Source organism: Halichondria panicea, chromosome 10 (genome assembly GCF_963675165.1).
Source record: "Halichondria panicea chromosome 10, odHalPani1.1, whole genome shotgun sequence".
Lineage (NCBI taxonomy): Eukaryota > Metazoa > Porifera > Demospongiae > Suberitida > Halichondriidae > Halichondria > Halichondria panicea.
The window spans coordinates 5,372,394-5,394,893 of NC_087386.1; the positions used below are offsets into that span (position 1 = coordinate 5,372,394).

Sequence of the window (22,500 nt, forward strand, 5' to 3'; positions counted from 1 at the left end):
CATAGTGTGCAGAACATGCGCGCTGTAGAGAGCGCTGGTAGAATCCCGATAGATCACATGATCTTTTGAAACACGGTTCCTAGCCAGAGCCTCGACTCCAGGCCGCCTTCGAAACTCAGAAAAGGGCCTTCCCCTTTCCTGCGGCCTTGGAATCGAGCCTTCAAGTCCCTGCAAGCTTTATAAATTCTAGGCAGCTTGCAGGGGCTCCTGAGTTTCTGTTTGCATTGACATAGTGGACAACCAGCCTGGTGCTCCTGCAGTTGTGTTAGCAGAACTGTCATGAATAATTCTGCAAAGATGAGGTGAGTGCATAAAAATTAATATGAATTAGCAAGAGTCCTAAAGAGAGAGTTATCGAACATAACAAAAAGTATTCTACATGTATGTATTAGTTATTGCCCAGCCAGAGTGCAACATGCCATATATTGCACTGGAGCAACATAATGTCCTCGGGCGCCTGCAATAACTATAACTTGTGCCCAATGATGTTAAACTCGTCTGACTGGTCATATAAATCGTAATAAAAGACATGTGTTTTGAAGGAATTTAGTGTTTTGCTGAATTCCTTAGTAAATTTTTAGGTTTTTTTACCACTTCTAGTTTTAAAAGTAGTAGCCTATAAAAGGGACCAGTTATTGGGCATAAGTCCCAACTGGATATCTCTTAAAGAAATCTACTGCATTTACACACAGTGCAAGTGCATATAATCCCAGTGCATGCATTATGCCAATAATGCAGTGCAATATATGGTTGCCATGGTAGTGATGCAACATACCATGCACTGGGTTGCTTCGATCTGCCCGCTCACTGGGCAACAAGTTGCTGTTGTTGCATTTTGAGTGGGCAGATCAAAGGAACACTGTGCCAATATCTGCCATATGGCACAGGTCAAGCCTTGAACTGTGCCACTATCTAGATACTGGCATAGTATGGCTGAAGTTACCTAAAGCCCACCCTCCACCCAGTAACCTAAAACGGTCCCTTTTATAGTATAACACTGTTAAACAGATTCAGTGGTAGGCAGAAAATGTTTTTCATGCGTCTGGAGCATTCCACAGCCACCACAAGTAGTTGAAACTAGTTGTCCTATAAAAGGAGTGATGTGTACACGGAAAGGAATGCACAAGGAATGCAACAAATCAGTTGTTACACAGCTCACTCGTGTGCGCACATGGGATATATTGGCTCAGTAGTGACTTAGGCCCGAGGGCCGCATGCATGTGTCACAAAACTATAACGTATTATTGTGTACAGGTTGGTTGGAAGAAGTAAAAAGTTGAAGTATCCATGACATCTCATTCACACACGTACACTGTGTTACACCAGGAGCCCATAAATAAGAGAAGGAGCAGCTAACTTCAACGTATACTCGGGGATCACGTTTCATAATTGCCGGTGAAACCGCACTTCCTTGTTTGGAAGCGACTAAGTGCTTGCAAACCGCAGCCCTGCATGTATTGTGTATAACATGTGTAGGGATTCAACCACTTAAGTGACTCTGCATAATATGGAAATGCGGTCATAGCCATTTACGAAACGTGATCCCCGTAGTCAGCCGCTTCTTCTCTTATTTATGGGCTCCTGGTTACACTGAAGCATATTTTATTTTACTATTATGCAATTAGTTGGTCATGGTTGACTCACTGCACTTCAACTTTTAAGCCAACCAACCTAGTTAATTAAAGCATTAATCTAACTCTTCAATCTGATGTTACTGTCTGGAAACGAGTGTAAATGGTCAAGCACGCGGTGCAAAATGCCTCGAGCACATGTTGTTTCGTTTACAAAGAGGTGACTGATTAGTTGGAAGTGTACTTATATAGTCTTATAGGGAAGAATGAGGGGGGTTTGGACACAACGCTCCAGCAGATGTCTCTCGAACATCTCTGGCTTCAGTGATCGTCTTACATGGCTTGTATAGCCAAACAGTAGTGAGAGCAAGCCAAAATTGTAAAGCAAGGTTTAAGCATTATAGAGAAAGAGTTATTAGAGTGCTTTCAGTTTGTATAATGTAAAATAAATTTGCACTAGTCTTGCAATTGTTAGGGAATTGGAGTGCTTTGTAATGTATGCTACAAAATACGTACAGCCTGGCATATTTAGAGAGTGTTACAGATAAGTGGAGCTATACATTTCCAATAAAAGGTGCACTGATGGATCTACAAAAAGGTCCGAGTTCACAATGGCTGCTGCTTCTGGCAGCGTTGCAGCTCCTTTCTGGATCTTGTAGCTAATAAACATCTATAAAACTAACTCATAAGTTGAATAAAAAGTTTGTTGATTCTACAAAAGATTCTGAAGAGACTGCAACAGTTTTCACTATGCTATATGTAAATAAAACTAGTCATAACTCAAGAAAGAATCTTTAGTTTGATTCACGAGTCGAAATCCAAGAGAACGTGGCTAGAAGCCTCGACTAGAAGCTGTGCATGAGTAGAAATTTAGATGCGCTTTCGTACTACTGCATGTCACCCACTATAACTCAGTGTATAACATGCCACAGGCCATTTTCATGAACCGTGCAGTCACATATAACTCAATCATGCATGCACCACGACAGGTCTGTGCTCTACCTATTAACTCTGCTGGTTCTATCAGCCTCGAGGGCCCATGGGCAGTGTGTTTTAAACAGTAAGTAGCACATGCATGCATATGTACGATTCATCTATTATGCATGTAGACAACCCTATGTATATAGTATCTGATATACTAACAACTTCACATTTCAAATGTTTTTCCAGTTACGTGTATGCATGCATGCATACATACTACTGCACACTCGGAGTGTACAGTATTTATAGTGTGTATGTCATATGGAGGTAATAAATGCAGGCAGCATGACAAGAATTTACAAATAATAATATATATACTAGGGGTACACATGGTGCAAGGTCCTCGCTCATAGTCCATCTGCACGTGGCTTATAACGCCATTCAAATGAATGTAAAGATGTGTAATTTATCCTAATGTGCCACAAAAGAAAGCTAGGTTTGTGTATTCAGTGTAGAAATTCGTTGTGAGATCAAAAGTGGTCCAGAAAGTCTTGTGTTGATGTCGACTAAAAATTTTGAGTTTAGATGGTATCGCAGGGATATAGAGAAGCGGCTGGCTGGAGACGTACATCTATTTGTGTAATGATCGTTTTGTGGCGGATCGTTGCTGTAAGAACCGTAGTGCAGAGCTTCACTGTGGAACGATAATCGTTCAGAGAGTCTTGTAGAGTACCTGTACTGAGTTTAGAGCGAAACCGCTGGAGTAGAGAGAAACTGGAGCAAGTTTTGAACCCTTGATCGACCAACCACCACCACCACTACCACGGTTGATCTCGATTGAACCCAATTATAGCCTCGCTTCACTGAATTATGTACAACAACTGCATATCTTCAAGAATTCAGTCAATTGCATACTTTTATTCACTCACAGATTACTATCGCTTGAGTATTACTGATGCCGGAGATGGTCGAGAGACATCTGTTGGAGCGTTGTGTCCAAACCCCCCGAGAAATGACCTGACAAGGCAGTATGTCAACGGCGTTGGTGATATTGGTCCCCGTGTCTTTTTTTCTGCACTTGAAGAAGATTTAGTAAACTTCAATAGTCCATTTTGCCTGGCATTCACCATGCTAACCACCAACTCATCGAATTCGGCACCACTAATGTCAATTGTTAGCGCGTCCTCTGCAGAACCCGTGTTTTCACTCGTAATTGATAGTGCTGGTGTGACCCTAACTCTCGGTACGTCCAGCGTTACTTTTCCTGCTCCACAGTTTGCAGACGGTAATGCACAACAGCTGCAGATTTGTACTGATGGCGCTGAGGCAACTTTTTATTCTAACTGTGGGCGCCTAGGTAGCCTTCCATTCTCTGGATCCAGTACTGCTGATTTTAACAACGCTATTTTGTTCATATTGAGGAGTATCACTACCGAAGATGATTTCCAGGTAAGTGTCTCGTATCTTGCTTTGTACATTAAAATCATGCACGATACAAGGAGGAGTTGAGTCAATTGTAGTCATTACATGTATACAAAATTGATCACGAATTGTCATTTTTTTTGCAGGGAAGAGTACAACAATTGTATGTAGTGCAATGTCCTGGTACTGCTCAACAAAACATAGCCAATGGTCAGTGTGCCGTTCTTCCAAGAGATTGTACTCAAGCCACTCAAAGTTTTGCTCCAATTAGTCCACCTACTACTACTCTCCCTACTACGGTAAAAGAGTAGTATCCCATATCTGAGACCATACATAAAATTATAGGGCCTCACTTATTTTAGTCTTGGGTCCAGGCCAGGCGGCACTTTACGAAAAGAACGTCAGGTCAAGTTCCAATGTGAAACTCGTGCAAAAATACCAGGAATTTCTTAGAGTGGTAATTAACCGCACTGCAGGACGCGCTCGCCCACAATCAAGCATGAATTGATTTCGTGTCTTAATTCTGCGATTCATAATTATATTCATGACTGATTGTGGGCGTGCACGTTTGGTGTTGTCAATTATATATACCAGTGAAGAAATTCTGGACTTCTGCACGAGTTTCACATAGGAACTTTAATACATGACCTGACGTTCTTTTCTTAAGTGCAGCCTGACCTGAGACTAAATTAAACCAAACTATGCATACATATAATTGAATCAGAGTGTCTATAAGTAAAGTATCATATATACATGTGCATCTTTGATGTTGCAGGGAAAGGGTGAACAGTAAAACAACCTCAGTAGTGTCTGCCACTCTAGATATTCCCTGCCCTTCTATAGTGCTCTGTATAGCTACCTCTATCGGTATCATTGGAGACAAGGGACAAGAGAGTTTTATAGGTTTTGAAGAAAGACATGAAAGAGTTGTATGTGGCTGTCTAGTATATAGCTTTAGGCACGCTCAACTATATTAGTGTAGCTATAGGCAGCCATTTTAGTCGGCAGTTTGTATGAGCAATAAGTACTTGCAGCTCTCATTCAAGGCTTGTAGATGTAGATAAATAACTAACAAATGCCTATATAATGCAGTGCAATATATGGTTGCTATGGTAGTGATGCAACATACCATATACTGAGTACTGGATTGCTTTGATCTGCCCACTCACTGCATGGGCAACAAATGTAATTATGTACTTTGAACATAGTGCCATTTGTGATGTCTTTTGACTTGTTAGTCAAACTATATAGCTACTGTAAATGTTATAATAGTTTTTTTTTACAGGTAGGTTCCACTATAGACTGTTAATCACCTACTCATCTTTATTTTCCATGGAAGGATATGCAGTTTAGATTATCCTTTTACCTACACAATATAGCAGCAGCATTTCTTATTCAAACACACACACTGCATTTATGCACCCAATAGGAACAAAATGTCTCTACAAAATGTCAAACTACATGCATGTATATACTGTTTATATTTTTTCACAGGTTCCTCCCATTGCCTGTGGGCAGTGTGTTGTAAGGCAGTGTGTTGTAAACGGTAAGTCACACATACGTGTGATCCGTCTATATAATTATACCCATATAGCATTGGATCTCTGTGTCTGCATGTATATGCATAAACACATATATCTATTTATGTACGACAACTAACTGCTGCATATACTGTATAGAGGAAAATTTTCGCAGGTGCTATTTGGCTCCAGAGCCCTCAGCAGAAATTTTGCTAATATTCGCGTTTAAATACCAGGAAAGCACATCCACCAATAGTTTTGCATGTGAAATTACCAGTACGTGGGAGTTTTCTTTTTCAAGAATTCCATCATTTGCATGCACACATTTTTATTCACTGAAATTCAAAGTTTCATATACCATTGGATTCCTTGTTAAAAAGTGCTTCTATCTATATGCTGTAGAGCTGGTAAGCTCCAACCAGCTAAACGTTAGCATTTTCCATGTAGAACTTGAGTCCCAGGCATACTGTCCACCACGTAAAGCAGACTTTAGCACATGATCTAAAGGTGCATGACCTTACAAAAAGGAACACACATGATTACATAATTTACATAACATAAAAATTCTACATAAAGTGCATTTTCAACAAGTTGGTAGTCTAAATGTCCTAAGAGTGAATGATGTATGTGTATAATATCATTGTCCTAGTATAGTGCAATACCCCTCCCTCATATACCTACAGCCCCCTACACTCCCTATATGGTAGACTTTGAGACACTCAGACTTACACATGCATGCACTGACAGTAAAAGCTACTGACAATGTCACCCTCCCCCCCCCGTTTTGCAAGCATTATAGAAAATGACAATGACAATGTTTTCCAAGGCTGCATATTACATGACTATACAGAGAATACTCTACTCAACACTACTGTGCTACAAACATTCGCGTTGGTTTAACTCCGCCCAACTAATACTCGTTCATGGTCGTAGCAACTGAATAGAAAACGTTTTTGCTTCAATTTGCTTATAATTATGGTTTTTTTCTCTATAGGCGTGGTTTGTGAAGCTGAACATGATGATTCTGTATGGGGGCTTGTCTTCCCTGCCACTGTGGCTGGCTGTTCCTATTCCCAGCAATGCCCACAACATGGAAATGGATTAACTTTAGGTATCATTATCATTCCAAGTAATCATGACTGTGTGCATGTTGATGCATGTGCATGTATTTAGGTACTGCGACTCGTTTCTGTACACTGGGTGGTGTCTGGGAAGCAGTGAATATTGATGACTGCACTAGGAAAGTATTCATCTCACTTAATGACAGGGTGAGACTTTTGCAGTTACAGTGTATTATATACTTTGGTTCATACAATGTAACAGGGAAACACACGATTGCAGAGCACATTCATGATAATAAAATATGCAACCAGGGGTACAGCATGAAGGGGAGTAAGCAACTACACTACACACCGTACAGGGGCGTAGCTTAATGGTTTCCTATTACACGAATACATGCACTGGATGTCATCTATAGGACGTACTGTATACATTGCACGTGTATATATCGTCAAAGGCTTATAAAGAGAAGAGAGCATGCAACTCACTATCTGCCCTATGTAATTATCCAACTTCATATCAGAGGCAGGATACACTATAAATAATATTATAGTCGCAAAAGTCAATATATCGCTTATGACAATCTTTCATCAGCTATAGTTTCTATTCCCCCCATTCAGGCAAATGAACTATTTTCTAGAAATGCATCTCAGAATGAAGTTGATGACCTTCTTGTTTCTCTTGCGGAGGCTACTAGTGTAAATGCAACAGGAGACTCCACCATGTTCCCCAAAGACCTCAGCATTACTAATATGATCGTCAAGTCAAGTGTGAATTACCTCGTTCAAAGTGTTGAGACTGCTAGTCCCACGTCTTCTCTCAATTTTAGTGAAGTAAGACTAAAACTTTCTCTTTTGTTTAAATAATTGTATCTTGCAGGAAGTTATGAACGTTCTCAACAATCTTCTGGACGAGAGGAATACTGAAGGATGGGAAAGATTACAAATGGTAAATGGTATAATTATAATGGAACAGATATGCAATAGTTATTACATGGCTATGAGTGCCACAAGCAGCTAGTTTATTGGCGTGGTAGTAGATTGTAGTAAAGGGCCAATAATCTGTTAGTGGCACAAATTGCCATGTAATAACTACTTTATTGACTCTTCGTACTACTCCTGAAACCACAAATGTCTCGTGTGTCCATATATAAAAGCTATGATTTGAAGTAATGGGTTGATGGTGGCTAGGTTCAATGCAATATGCCATATAATACTGGCACTGCATTTCCTTTGATCTCAGAGGTCAAAAGGCAACAAAGATAATTAACTGACAATCATGCAAATATTCTTCAGGATTCTGCTGCCGAGAGTCAGCAATTGCTGTTGAGTGCAGAGTTATATGGTCAGTATGTGTCATTGGCACTAAGGAGTGAAGCTGTGGATACAGGCAACATGATGGAGATCACACTTGTGAGACAGAACATTGGTAGGCGTACTTCTTCACCATATAATGATTGCTATAAAGTTGATTTGAAGCTCTTTGCATTACCGTCCAGTGCTATCTGCAATTGAAGTTGACACCACTAGTTTGGACGACATCATCTTTCCTGAAGCTGTTAAAGTCAGTGAAGAAACAGGCTCAGCCCAAACTGTGATACCAGCTGCTCTTCTTATGGAGAGAGGCGCTCGAGGTATTTCATAAACTTTGGTGGTAACCAAAATCTATTTATCCATGTCTGTCTCAATTTTCAGATGGGAATGTTACAGCAGTCAACATTCTATTTTCCAACTTGGAGGTTTTTCTTCCAAAAACCAATCTTGAAATGTACAGTACTAAGTCATGTTCTGCTCAGTCTCATTGTATATGCTTATATACACAGGAACACAACCAGACCAGTATCACGGGTTATTTCTAGTCAAGTCTTCTCCAATGTAAAGTTAACTAACTCTCAGGCAAAGGCAACCTTCAGATTCACCACCCAAAAGGTATAGTGAACTTACAAGCTACACTAAGTTCATGCTTGTGTGCGCAGTTGTCTGAAGATGAAGTTGCTAAAAATGCAAGATGTGTATTTTGGAGTGTTTCTAGGTGAGCTGCATGTCCTTTTAATGTTTATCGTTGACAAAGATTTATTTTGTCAGTGATGCGGCCAACAGCAAATGGTCCACGGAAGGTGTGACTACAGTCAGTGTGGATGAAGATGAGCAAATGAGAGTATTTGATATTGTATGTGAGAGCAGTCATTTCACAGCATTTGCTGTTCTAATGGATGTCACTGGAGCATTGAATGTGAGCCTCATTATACAGCGAATCCTTGAATCAGTTCTTTATGATCTTTTGTAGGACACAACTCCAGAGATCAGGTTTGCTCTGTCGGTGGTGACTTATGTTGGTTGTTCCATCTCCATCTTCTTTCTTCTGTTGTCTATCCTCTATTTCTTGACATTGAGGTAATTATTGAAGCTTTGCATACATAATTATCCTTGCTATAATTATGCTGTTGATGTTTAGAAAAGAGCTGCTGACCAAGGTTCATAGCTTCATTCATCTCAACCTGTCTATTTCTTTGCTCCTTGGTTACGTGGTGTTCCTGTCAGGAGTAGAGACAGCTGTGGCCAACAAGGTGTCACTTGAGTTATGTATCTATAAATTATGCAGTATTTTATATAGCTGGTACAGTTTACTTTAAAACTTTAATTCAAGCCTATAATATAATATACTACTCCATTTGCGAACTTTGTGTGTGCTTATGGCATCGCAAAAATAAGATTGCAGATACCTATTTCAGTATACTTTTATGATATTATGCACGATCATTGCCTGATTGTAAAAGTTATACAGATAGCAAAGTCTCAAATTTTTCTGCTCATTCGGCTCATTCACAAAGATTGTTCACTGTTCCAAACTTTTACTGTATATGCATGTAGTATCCGCGACTTGGCCTTTACTCTTGTATATTGGTTTGGGGCTGTTAGAACTGACAGTAATCTTTGAAAGTTCCTTCATCACTTGCAGGGAGCGTGTGTGTTTGTGGCTGTTCTCCTTCACTACCTGTTCACTACTGTGTTTTTTTGGATGCTGTGTGAGGGAATCATGCTCTATCTCATGTTGGTGGTTGTCTTCAACCGAATATCCAAGAAATGGTGGATATTCTTTATTATTGGATGGGGTAATGAAAGATCTTTTTTACAATGCACTATACTAATGCGTAATTATGTTGTGCATTCCCAGCCACTTTCACTGCATGCTTGGCTAAACTAATATACTGCATGCACATGTCATACTGCAGCTTAGCCTCGTTCCCAGGTCGATTTTTCTTTAATAGAACAAAGTTGAAAATATACTAGTTAGTGACCTAGCATTATTTTAGAGACAACTCAGTTGGTAACTGCATGCATGTAGCTACTAAGCTTGTCCTTTCTAATTGCGCATGCATGCACGCACTGTCAGCCCTTGAACACAATAAAGAAGACAACCTCTAGCTCTCTTATAACAAATGCGTGAATTACTTATATATACCCCTCTGGAGAGTTAATCCATTCATATATACATGACGTGATGACTATATAACAGCATTCTGTCGAGTGCCTTGGGTATGTTTTTTGCAGTTGTTCCAGTGATACCGGTGGCTATATCTGCTGGAATTATTCATGACCAGTATGGCACAGAAGAGTAGTAAGTTTTATATTGTATATTTCATCATCTCCAAATTCTATAAATAACTGCATGCATGTTACAGCTTACCCCAGTAAAGAATTCGTGTAATTATTACAAGCCTTTATTATTGTACTTCAGTTGTTGGATTGCCGTTGGTGCTGGTGATAAAGGAGCCATATGGGCATTTGTTGTACCCATGCTACTAGTTGTTCTGGTGAGATCTCTCTATATAGCTTACAAATGCATCGGAATAATTGTAGTGTATATATAGCAGCAGTTTTTAACTCAGAGTATACACATCTGTCATTGTATAGCAGCAGTTTTTAAGAGTATACACTCATCAGTTTATTTTTATATGACAACTATATATCTACCTGTACAGGCGAATGTATTCTTCCTCTTGGCTGCTTTGCGCAGTGTCTATAATCTGAGAAAGTCAACCATGCAACAAACTGGGGAAAATAAATCTTTACAGTTATTCTCGTGAGTTTGTCCACTCTCATTCCTGCTATTCAGTAACATGTTGATCCCAATGCTTGTATATGCATGCAGACAACTCTTCAAGGCCACCATAATTCTCCTTCCATTGCTCGGGCTGACTTGGGTGTTTGGTCTACTCTCAGTCAACAGCAGCACCATTGTGTTTGCATGGTTGTTCTCTATCTTTAACTCACTGCAAGGCCTGTTTGTATTCATCTTCCATGTGCTCAGGAGTGAAAAGGTGCGTGTTTCATTTTTAGCATTTTTATGTCTAGATCTCTTCTAATTTTTAGGTCACAAACTTCTTGAAGCAGTGCAGAAAGAGAATGGATAGCGTTGTATCAACTTCTGCCTCAGGAAAAAACAATCAGGTAAAAGTTATATAGGTATACTAATGTCTAGACAGATGGATCGCCTATAGTATAGTATATGCATTATTGGAGTGTATTATGCATGCTCGTTTCCATCGTAGTTCAAGTTAGAAATTAGACTGTTTATATAATTATAATATTATAGTAATCTATTATATGCAGAGCAAAAATCCGACGAGTGATGTTCAGCTCAAGCCAAGTCACTCTAGACTCAGCAAACACGATCATAGTACCATGAAAAATGAAGCCAGTAAAGTCGATGAGACTGCTGAATCTGAATTCAACTCAGAGAAGTCGTACATTACTTGATTGCTTGAAAATGATAACAATTAAGTGGCACGAAACTGTAACCTTTAATTAGAGAATAAAATGTTCACGCTCACAGGAAAGCCTAATGGAAGCACAGCTAGCTACTAACATAGATTGTTTTCACCTAGTGCCGCTATATATACTATACTAGCGGAATGAATTATATAGTGCAAAGTTTTATTTGAAGTCCATATACTGTTGTTGTCATTGTGCATATTATTTAAGACCTATATAAATCTGTACAGATGATTTATTAACACACATAGTTTTAATGATTTTTCACGATATGGATTCATCATTGGACCCCGGGGCAATCCCGGTATTCGTATCCCATGCACTCCCATTGAGACATTTCTCAGAGACTATAACAGTGGTGTAGGGGCTCTATAGTTTTTTGAATGGAAAAAAGTACGCCTATCTACATATAGATAGTGCAGCTTGATAAGCCATCTCGCCTAGAAAGATGGGGGGGGGGGCTCCAGTCCCTGGAGCCCCTTCCTTCCTATACGCCATGCACTGTTATGCTACCTATTATAATATTCTCATGAAATTTGGTATATAAGCATGCATATACGTATCACAACAAGAGTCAATGTACAGTAGACTCTTGTTAATCCAGTCACCCTTGGGACCATGCAGCTTGGCCGAAATAGCGAGGTGGCTGTAGCTCAGGAAATAGCCGCGGCTTAAAAACGACCTTACCTCGAATCTAATTACTACTTTTGCGGTTCTTGTCTCGAGGATAATGTAGGATAATGAATCATTCTGTTCTCTATTTAAGTGTAACCCATTGCTAAACCACACCCAAAACGTCATATCCGGCCGTAATAATTATACGTATAAAATTACATTGAAAACCTTGTTTGTATGGAACGCCGTTTGCGACAAAATTCAGGCAGAATGTGATAGGCGTGTGCATCCAATATAAAATCGATTTTTGAAGATCGATTTTTAATAATAGATTTTTTACAGTTGATTTTCGATTTACACGTGAATTATCTTTGACAATCGATCTGATAATCGATTTTGAAATTCGATTTTTGATAATCGTATTCGAGACTATGTCTAAAGCTGTATCACGTGAGACTATCCTTAGAGAAATTTTGCATTGAAGAAGCCACTATTCATGACTTCTATTCTATCTGGAATCACCAAACTCTTTCTCAGCTCTTTCTCTAAGCACACACAAGATGGCCAAATAAAACAGTGCTGGTGAGAAAGCATACAAAAATGGGTGCACGAACTAAATAAGATAGCACCAACTGAACAGTTCTAAAATTACTGTGACTTATGGCCCTCCTTTTTAATGGTTCCAAAAACAATGATGTTTCGCTTTGCGGATTCGAGGCTAGCATCAATCAATTGATGATTATCAATTTTTGTAATCGATTTTCGATTGTCAAAGATTGTTCACGTGTATCAAAAATCGATTATCAAAAATCGAATTTCAATAATCGTTATTTATCAAAAAGCGATTATCAAAAATAGAATTTCAATAATCGATTATCGATTAGATCTATCAAAAATCGATTATCAAATCGATTGTCAAAGATTGTTCACGTGTAAATCGAAAATCAACTGCAAAAAATCGATTATTAAAAATCGATCTTCAAAAATCGATTTTATATTGGATGCACACGCCTATCACATTCTGCCTGAATTTTGTCGCAAACGGCGTTCCATATGTTTGGGACAGCCAGCACTGGCCGGTAAACGGAATAGCAAGTGGCCGTACTTCAGGGTGAGTTTTGTGCAGTAAACATATAGCTAGCATTCCGTGCCAAGCCAAATGGCCGGTATATGGAGGTGGCAGTACTTCAGAGAGCTTGGAATAGCGAGAGTCTACTGTATATACGTTGATTCAATACGCCTATTTATGCACTCCTTGGTTGTATCACGGGTATTGAGTGTGGGTTACTAATAGGGGGGAAAAGGGCCGAAACTGAGGTCAGTTGGATGCATGCAATGCATGTTGATATGTTTATAAGTATTTTTGTACAGTCATTGCATGTGATAAATAATGTGGAGTGTGTTTTAAACGGTAAGTCACAATTCTATGTGATATGATACCCTATCTCTGCGTCTGCACGTACAAGCAAAAATATAATGTGTACTATATATACAACAACTGCATTTCTTCAAGAATTCAGTCACTTGCTGCACATAATTATTATTATTCACTCACAGATTACTATGACTTGGGTGTTATTCAATCTGTCCAACCGGGTGAATGGACACGAGAGACAACTGATGGTTTGTATATAGGTTCATGGTGTTTGCCATTAGAGTGTGTGCGTGAGTATACATGTACTGTCAACAGATACAACTACCATATATATACATAGGAGTAAAACATTTGAGAACACCTAGGAGACATTTGTTTGGCTGGTTTCTACATCGTGTTCTTTTTGTAGAAATGTAAACTTTGTCCAAGTCTACTCATAAATTAACTTGAAGTGTTCTAGAATTAAGACTGCATGTAATTGTTCATGTGATGTGCATATAACAGCAATGCTCACACACACACAGCAAACAGAACTGCCAACAAAAGACGTTGATGTTATCTGCTCATGCAAATTCAAGACATCGATCTATTGAACTTCTCTTAAACTGGCTCGGTACACAAATATAGCTACTTCCATGAAGCATGCACACTTGATGATGATCTCCCTTGTACATGTACTAGCTAGATCTCTATAGTCATAATATTTCCTGTGGTTAACTTTACTTCTGTATTGTACAGTTCTTGTTATAATTACGGGTTTTGTTCGTAAGGTAGTTTCTTTCATGTGCAGATAATTATTGTGCCTAGCTTATAATTAGGGGCCTGCTCCATGCAACTCTATTGCATATGTGAGCCTCTGCTCCACTGCTATTTGTCTTGTTTTTGTGCACTTTATCAATTGTTGGATAATAATTATTTCAAACTCAAATGTTTGCATGAACCTGCCATAATTATACATGTTAAACACCCCTTTACATAAATTATAGATCAGAAACTGTGTTTAACACCTGTTATAATCATATTGGTTCAAACCACACCTGTGATAACATGTATAATTATACAAAAAAAGGAAATATTCAGGATCGTAATTAAATAAATCACCGAATTGTAGGTGTAGCATACATAGCTACAGAATAGACAAGTTTTTATTATTGTGACAAAGTGGTTTTTGATTGCTGAATGTGTCCGTGATATCTGATCATGTAACAAGGGCGGGTTGTATGTTGAACGAGAGGTCATACGTCATAGCTTCGGCCATCAGATACTTGTACACGCTGAGTAGACAATGAGCATCCAATGCTGTGTGTGTGAGGGGGATGGGGGGGGGGTGAGGGTGTGTGTGGGGGGGAGGGAGGGTGTGTAATATAATTATGATAAGGGATAATAATTATAATTATAATAATAGGTGCATGCATATGTACCCATTTGTGGTGTAAGGTGTGTACCCTTACTGAGGTATCACTATGGGTATGCAGTCGTGGGTGCACGGTTGGATAGACATATTAACCACCCCATGTTTGAGCATGCGTTGGACAGGTCAAAATTTACTCTAAATCGAGGCCAAATCTATAAGCATAATTATTTAGGCACAGGGATATTGCCTGGGGACAGGCATGCAATATTGACTACACTGCATGGGAAGATGCACACAGTAAATAGCTCTACACCTAGAATTTAAAGGACTTAATCTCACCTGCATAAGTTATCTGCTCAGGGGTCAAGGGTCGTTTCTCCCAGTCAGACAGTTGCTGAGACTTGTCCAATGGTTTCCCTACACACTTCTCCACGAGTAGAGCTAGACCTCCTGTCCTCTCTGACCCCTCGTCTCGTGACCACACCCCCTTTGGCGGGGAGATGGTCTTGGTGAGACGGTTCTGAGTCAGTAGCGGATGTAAGGGGAGCTGCGACTGTGTGGTAGGTGTGGTCTTGAGGTGAGAGTGAGTACAAGGAGAGGGAGTGGGAGAGGGCTTCTTCAGTTCCTCAACCTGTACGGATAAAAAGATGGACACTCTGAACTCTCTTCAATGGTATGTAAGTGCAAAGACAACCCCACAACTCACCAAAATACACCTCAGACCACCTAATCAAACAATTTCCCCAGACCCCCCCCCCTAGTTTGTGGCACGCTTTGCGTCCCCTCTTCCCCCCATTAATTCCGAATCCTGTATGACACCCAGCTGCCACATTGATTATTATATATAGCATATAGCTCAGGGTGTCATACAGGATTTTGAAGTAGAGGGGGGAAATGAGAAAAGTAACCAGAAAATGTTGCTAAAAAAAGGTCAACTGTTATTTCAATACCCAGCTATGGACACTCAAGTCATAATTGAAAAAGGGGGGGAATTGGAGCTAGGGGGGGATATCCCCCCTTTCCCCCTGTATGACACCCTGTAGATATTATGTCACCATTTTCTCCATCTGCTGCAGGTCCAGTACTCTGACTGGTGAGCTCACTATAGCTCTGGTGAATGGCCAAGACTTGGACAGCATGTGCAGGTCACCACGGATACCATAACCTGTAGGGACAAAAATGCTTTAGTAATTAAAGCGCATAATTGTATAATAAACTATACTATTAATAAGCTACATAACTGTAGTGCTCACAGAAAACCAGCTCACACAAAAGGTATAAGTATAAATGCAACTACTAACTGTCTAGTAATTTCTTAATCCATTGATCATGAAAAAAATTGGAAACAGCTAGTTAGGCGTAATCAAGCCATGAAGACATTTAGTTAGAGCTTTGCTCATGCACCTAGTTTGAGTGTCTGCTCTGAGTGGAATAGACAACTGATGAACTGAGTGAGTGCGTCCACTCCAACGGCCCTGGGTAGGTGAACCATGTCCAGCAGGTACACCGCCTCCTCCACAGCCAGCTGGAGGACAGCCAGTCTAGACACAGTGCATATGTGTGTGTAGGTGAATATTTGAAATTTGAAGTTGAACAAAGACACCTCACTCGATAGAAACTTAGTGGAGGCTTATCAAAAGCGCGTTAGCATCCAAACAAATACTTAGAATTGTACATATAATAAGCATGCCCTTTTTCTTCCTCTTCGGGGGCTATGAGGCCACCGGCATAATGGTTGCCAATTCTATATTTTGCATAATCGAAGTGTGCATGGCTAAAAATGTATGTAGCTCAAAAACAAAAACTGCACCTACCTCTCAACCCCTCTGTTACAGTACGGCAGTTTCCACTCAGCATCAATCCCTATCACGGTGTTCGGCTGTGTAAATTAAATTACCGATAATGACGTGATGCCAATTAACACTCTCACTTGTTTGATAGCGTCCCAGCATTGCTCAAACTCCGCCCATTCGTCGACAAACACCACATTGGAGAGAGGGAGAGACAACTTGAAGAATCGTGTGTCATGAGTTGCGTCTAGTTTCACTGTACGACTCTTTTGCCTCTTTTTTTTGCCAGAAGAACTGCATATACATACAAAGAACATAAAAGAGATTTTAATACCATAGAGACTTTTATCAATGACTCTATAAAGATTGCTAGGTCAATACATAGAAGTTAGTACAATAGAGCAATAATACAGCACGACTGATTGAATGTATACATATGGCTATGCATTGGCAGCCATAATTAAACTATATACGGATACATGTAAGCCCATAGACAAATTCATGATCTAAAGCATAACAGGACATACGTGCATTGCAGCGTTAAATGAAGCACCTCATAACTTTAGTTTCGTTGGCCTAATCACATGAAAGCTTGTTATTTAAGATGGCGTCTTAAAATCAAAAGTCTTGTTTTGACAAGGCTTTTTTTCCAAGAAATTATGACCTGTTTCAAATTTGAGATTTGAGCACACCATGGAAGAGCAAGCTTTCAGAAAATCATAAAATCGTTGAAATTGGACCATCAAAACTCTAATCTAGACTCTCAAACTACAGGGGACCTGCAATTAAAACATGTACAGTTGTATATAAAGGAATGGAATATGATCCACTAGCTACTAGCCCACCTCTGTGCCGCCTCCAGCTGTATCTGCACTGAGAAGGGCAGCTGTTGGACGGGCAGCTCACACCTGCCGGCCCAATACACAGCTGCAGCGATGTCATTGTGATACACCAGCTCCTTCACCAGCTGGAACTGTAGGGCGGTGTTGTCCTCGACTACACTCTGTATGTGTGTGGAAGGGGGAGGCTGAAGGTACATGTAAAATATGTACTAATCCCATGCATACAAATATACTGTACTTAGCGGAAGCAAAAGTTTCTTCACCATTTCTAATAAGTAATGAACTTTTGGTGGAAGGAATGACAATTTAGGTATCTATAGTTAGTAACAATTAATGCACACTGATGCAGTAGGGGAGACTTTGTATAATTATAGAGAGTGTATGACTATAATAATACCTCTAATAGGTCATTGATGTTGCCCTCGGTGATGGCGCCCTGCAAAGAGTTCATAGGTCAACCGTTATCATAATTATGTCTCATATAACGCACGCAGTAAATGGGATTGCATCTGCTTACCTCAATGTATCTCTTCTGGAGGAGGTGGTGGAGTGACGCAGTGGACCAACGGCTGTGGATGTGGGAGAACTTGGCTGCAGCAATTAATCACATGATTATCACATGATAAACACATGGTGAATACGTACAAAGATCCAGGTTGTATTTGGTGACCATGCGATGAGCAAGACGATACAGCTGTTTGAAGTTGAGCTTGCAGTTAGACTTGGAGAGGAGCTCGTCCATGGAGTCCTTTGGGATCAGCGAGCACGAAGAAACAAACCTGAGTGTAATAATTATATAACAATTATGCTTAACATTATTAACATTTCGCTCAAAACAGTAGTTTCTAGACAAGTGTGAAAGAGAATGTTACGATATATGCTACGTAACGTACACATGTACACATGTACTAACGAGGATTCAATACATGTACATGAAAGGAAACGTTTCTCAAATAGGAAGATATAATTATTATAGGAAATTTGGTAACAATCAAATCTCTCAGCCTGGCCAAGCTTGTGCGTGTGGCACAGTCTCGTGTGACAATATGTATACCTAATCAATTAAAGCAGGTCTATTGTGCTAATAAAATCAAACCTGTTGTCTCACAAGCAGACCACTTGAAATTAATCATGCAGTATACGATTCCAAGGTGCTAATAATTAATGATGTCATCGAGTTTATCAAGAAGCGAGGGCATGCAGCTCAATTCAAATGTGGGAGGATGAAGGACATGACCTTATATAGAATTTGTACGTATTGAGCGCAGAAACATTTTCAAACTCTATATAATTATTATCGGATACATGCACCGGAGGCATAATTATGTTAAGCTCTATACTAGTAACCCTAGCTGAGTACGTAGGTGAATATGTGCATGCCTAGACCTGCGCACATGAGGTGACCGAGTAGTCTTTATGCAAACCTGTTGATCTTGGTTTGTGTGGTTCCAGGTTCACAGAGATCATCCAACAAGGACACAAACTCCTCTTGAAGTGTCTTGCTCTCCTCGATGTAGCTGCCATTAAGAACAATACTAATAATGGATGTGACTGTCAGTGTAAGTGTGTAAGGGCAGAGGAGGTCCAATATGCATGCATGCACGATTGAATCACTGCACGTTTAATACATTTTCAGCAAAATTTTGCTTCCAGTCACGTGATAACATGCAGGGCCCAATACACTAAACTTGTAGTAATTCGTGCATGCATGTCGGACCTCCCCTGGTGTGTAAGGGAACTCCATCACTCACCCCTCTATCAGGTTGATCTTGTCCAATGCCACGAGAGGTAGCAGTATCTGTACATATGAATAACCATGGTAACATAAAGGTGTATCTATACATGTGTACGTATAAAGAATGATCCACCCATGAATGTGGTTTTCATACAATAATCACTCATTGCTACAATAAGAATTGAGTTTATTCAACTTGTCATGGCTACTGTAACAACGTCACTGGTTCACCCGTATATATAGCGAGACATTTTCGTGTGGTGCAAAATTTTGCGTTTTTCGAGTTAATGCAAAACTGGAATAACTCCCACGCACTGGTATTTCACATGCAAAGCTATTGGTGGGTGTGGTTTCCTGGCCTTGAAACACGAATTAAGAACCCACAAACATTTCTGTTGAGTGAGCCAAAATAGTGAACATTTCCTGCTATACGAAACTACAACAATAAAGTTCCAAGTTTTATTTCTTCACAGACGGCTTCTGTGTATATACTACAGATGAGAAAGATACGTAACTTTCGATCATGTGATACAGCACCAATCTCACTAAAAAGAGCTTGAACTGTATAAACCTTACTTCCCCTCCATACATCGGTTGTTACGCTACAAGCTAGGGACTTTCACATACAAGAGGTGCTGTACCATTTTCAAGGCAGACCTAATTCATTAGCAATAGAACTGTATCATTGTACATGTGTATATGATTACCATTAATATTATAATGCCTACTATAGAGATTGATGCATGTACACTGACACAGAGTCCCCCACTAGACCCCTCTATGATCCTGCACTCTGGAGAGGCTGTTGATTTACGAGTATTAGGTACGGATTCCCCTCCATCACGCAGTTGTTACGCTACAAGTTAGTTAGGCATACAAGAGGTACACTAGCTGCACCGTTTTTAATTCACTCCTATATATATTATACAAGCTTATATATGATTACGCTATAGCGTGAGTGTAAACTTTAGATAGGGGGAATACCCACGCACGCACGCGCACACGCACACACAAGGCACGTCAATCACAGAGTACTCTCTGACCCGGCAGAAACACATGATTCCTGTCACAATGTATCTCACTACAATACCACTTGTCGTTATATTCCCTGTACCCCAATATCGCTCTGTTCCCATACAGGACGACTTGTATCCCCTGAGGCTACTGTGGAACTGGCTCATAAAAAAAGTGAGGGCTCTGGTATTTTAATGTTATTCATATAATTATGCCGACCACAATCAGTTCACATTCAGTCACCTTATAAAAGGGGTAACTTTTACATAGCAATCATAATAGTGAGAGGCCCTCATAACATAAAAACAATTTTTGGAAGGCCAACCAAAGGGAAGGCCTAATTACAAAATTAAATACAATAGGCGTGTTTAAATGTTTTATGAGAAACAGTATTATTGTGCACTAGCCTCAATCCCAGGCCGCATTTCATCGAAGAGTGGGTCTGGTATCGATGGGTGCTTGCATATACATTAGCCAGACGCAGGATAACAATGTATATGCTCAGTAAAACAACTAACGGGAAGTGGATTGAAGGTTTTGCCTGCTATGCTAACAAAAGACTCACAGCCTGCAACAGTGTGGACGACAATCATCTGAAAACTGACACTATTTAATAGCCTAATGGACAGGCCACGCCCATCTAATACTAACTTTGGTGAACGTCTACTATATACACTACTGCTACTGCAGAAAGAAAATAGCTGTACAGCAAAACTATAGCTCTGTCTCTAGCTAGCTAGCTATAATAGCTCTGTGTATGACTTTCAATACTTGTCAGTATGTTTTCGTGATAACTTCAGGACATTTTACGGGAACAAATATCCAATAATGTTGCACATGTGCAAGCAGTCAGTAGCAGCATGCCTTCTCTTCAGGGGAGGCTAATGAAGGAGGTTAACTGTGCACTAGCTACCATGTATAGAGGTGACTAAATATTGCTCAACCACGAATATTTTGCCTGTTTTTTTTACAGAGCAGTTAATGCAAAAATTAAAACCGGGAGAAACTCACACGCACCGGTTACAACCATGAATATTTCTTGATGGCTTAGAAGCCAAATAGCGAAAATTTGCCGTTATACGATATAATTACAGTTCTAATGGACCTTGCAACAACAGAATGGTATTTTAATGGTATTCAGAATGCTGAAGTACACAGCTGTGTACAAATACAGTGCAGATTTGGTTATTGGTGGAGAACTGGATGAGATCGAGGAAGAATAGTGGAGTGTATAAATATGTACATTTACTCACATTACTCATATCAAAATACTCCTGTAATCCAAACTTCCAGGTGTAGGTGACAGCTTCCTTGAGTCTCTGCTCAGCCAGGTGACAGTCGATAACGTCCAGTTGTGCCGTTTTATCAGCTGCGTGGAGATCAAAGACGTCTGTCATATCATCCATCAGTGTCGAGTGACATCTAGTGAGGATCTGTAGTGCTTCTTTACGATGCAGAGAGGTCAGCACTGCACTCCTAGGAAAATAAATAAATTATCGATTCAGAAGTAGTAAGACCTTTGTGCAAAGGGGGTCAAAATTATCTATTGGTAGGTTGGTGTGTGGAGATCTGTTTATAACATGTACTCTATACACAGCTGAATCGAGTACGGACAGAAAAGAGCGGCTCAGGAAGCTTGCTATGGAAATTAATGTAGTAGTTTTTTTGGAGATCAGCCTGTAGTATTTCCCCCGGTACTAACTTGGGCTTCTCTTCGTGCTCTCCCAGCCACGTCTTGAACTCTGTGAGGAGCACTCTAGGGAGCGAGTCTTTCTGCATTCGGACACGCCCGGCCCGATCCAAGAACGCCAGCAACAGTGAGTACACATCTCCATGGGTATTAAACATATCTCTGAGGAGCTCTGTGACCTTGGAGGGGTCGGAGGTCTTATAGGTCTGAAACGTTCCCTCGGCTTCGTCTACCCATACATCATCTTCGAAGTCCATGTACGATTTACGACTTTTGGGCCTGGAGCCTATATAAGTGAGTGGGCAGAAGTGTACAGGCATAATTATGTGAGAAAGCGTACAGGGATGAGTGGGTGGTTAAGACCAGCTCGTTAACTAAATGAGTGGGCGTTGAGGCTTACGTAAAGCCGTACACGATCACCACACAACATACCACTAACCACAGACAGACAGTCGGATCAATTTCACCTTCAGGAGGTAGCTGTACGGGTGCACACAGCTCAGGGTCTGAGATCCAACCATCCTCTTCGTCCACATTGACTTCCACGTGGTTTATATGAAGGTGCAGTGTGGGTTCTTCCCAGTAATCGTCGTAACAACAGTCATCCGATTGCTCCACATTTGTGTGCGCCAGAGAATGAGCTAGTCTTGTGAGTCTTACGTCAGTAACCTCCTCCTCACCTGTACCTGATGAGAAGTCGTAAGCCATGACTAGACTGGAGAGGGGTCACTGGTGAACACACAATTTTCTGATTTTGTTGCAAAACTCAAAAACAAAAACAAGCCACGTGGGTGAGCTCTAATTGGAATAACAAATC

General features: G+C 40.2%; 2 protein-coding genes across 2 annotated transcripts in view; one reads left to right on the top strand and one right to left on the bottom strand.

Annotated features, from left to right (window-relative positions):
• The window catches only part of LOC135342578 (uncharacterized), a 38,702-nt gene extending 27,166 nt beyond the window's left edge, over positions 1–11,536 (top strand). Inside the window, exons 19-33 of the mRNA XM_064539328.1 lie at positions 7,789–7,921; positions 7,992–8,126; positions 8,188–8,260; positions 8,316–8,421; positions 8,469–8,524; positions 8,578–8,725; positions 8,780–8,886; positions 8,948–9,059; positions 9,452–9,605; positions 10,045–10,111; positions 10,232–10,307; positions 10,476–10,576; positions 10,646–10,814; positions 10,867–10,944; positions 11,107–11,536. Of these exons, the coding sequence (XP_064395398.1) occupies positions 7,789–7,921; positions 7,992–8,126; positions 8,188–8,260; positions 8,316–8,421; positions 8,469–8,524; positions 8,578–8,725; positions 8,780–8,886; positions 8,948–9,059; positions 9,452–9,605; positions 10,045–10,111; positions 10,232–10,307; positions 10,476–10,576; positions 10,646–10,814; positions 10,867–10,944; positions 11,107–11,253 (1,662 nt within the window). The 3' untranslated portion in view covers positions 11,254–11,536. The remainder of the gene's footprint in view (positions 1–7,788; positions 7,922–7,991; positions 8,127–8,187; positions 8,261–8,315; positions 8,422–8,468; positions 8,525–8,577; positions 8,726–8,779; positions 8,887–8,947; positions 9,060–9,451; positions 9,606–10,044; positions 10,112–10,231; positions 10,308–10,475; positions 10,577–10,645; positions 10,815–10,866; positions 10,945–11,106) is intronic.
• A 2,645-nt stretch (positions 11,537–14,181) lies between these two features.
• Positions 14,182–22,482, bottom strand: LOC135342621 (exonuclease mut-7 homolog). Its single transcript, XM_064539410.1, has 15 exons — positions 22,151–22,482; positions 21,696–21,969; positions 21,247–21,469; positions 18,996–19,042; positions 18,669–18,761; positions 17,890–18,023; positions 17,762–17,835; positions 17,642–17,680; positions 17,248–17,405; positions 16,543–16,696; positions 16,427–16,491; positions 16,017–16,153; positions 15,668–15,777; positions 14,952–15,243; positions 14,182–14,557 (listed from the first exon to the last, which is right to left on the bottom strand). Exons 1-15 carry the CDS (start codon positions 22,389–22,391, stop codon positions 14,457–14,459), a joined length of 2,142 nt encoding a protein of 713 aa, XP_064395480.1. The 5' UTR covers positions 22,392–22,482; the 3' UTR covers positions 14,182–14,456.
• Positions 22,483–22,500: the final 18 nt, after the last annotated feature.

What these genes read in the sequence shown, in the direction of transcription:
- LOC135342621 (XM_064539410.1), bottom strand. Translation starts at nt 22,391, where the DNA reads ATGGCTTACGACTTCTCATCAGGTACAGGTGAGGAGGAGGTTACTGAC. An exon ending in GAGCACGAAGAGAAGCCCAA is followed by an intron (nt 21,470 to 21,695) that starts GTTAGTACCGGG and finishes TTATTTTCCTAG; the next exon opens with GAGTGCAGTGCTGACCTCTC. An exon ending in AGTATTTTGATATGAGTAAT is followed by an intron (nt 19,043 to 21,246) that starts GTGAGTAAATGT and finishes TCATATGTACAG; the next exon opens with ATACTGCTACCTCTCGTGGC.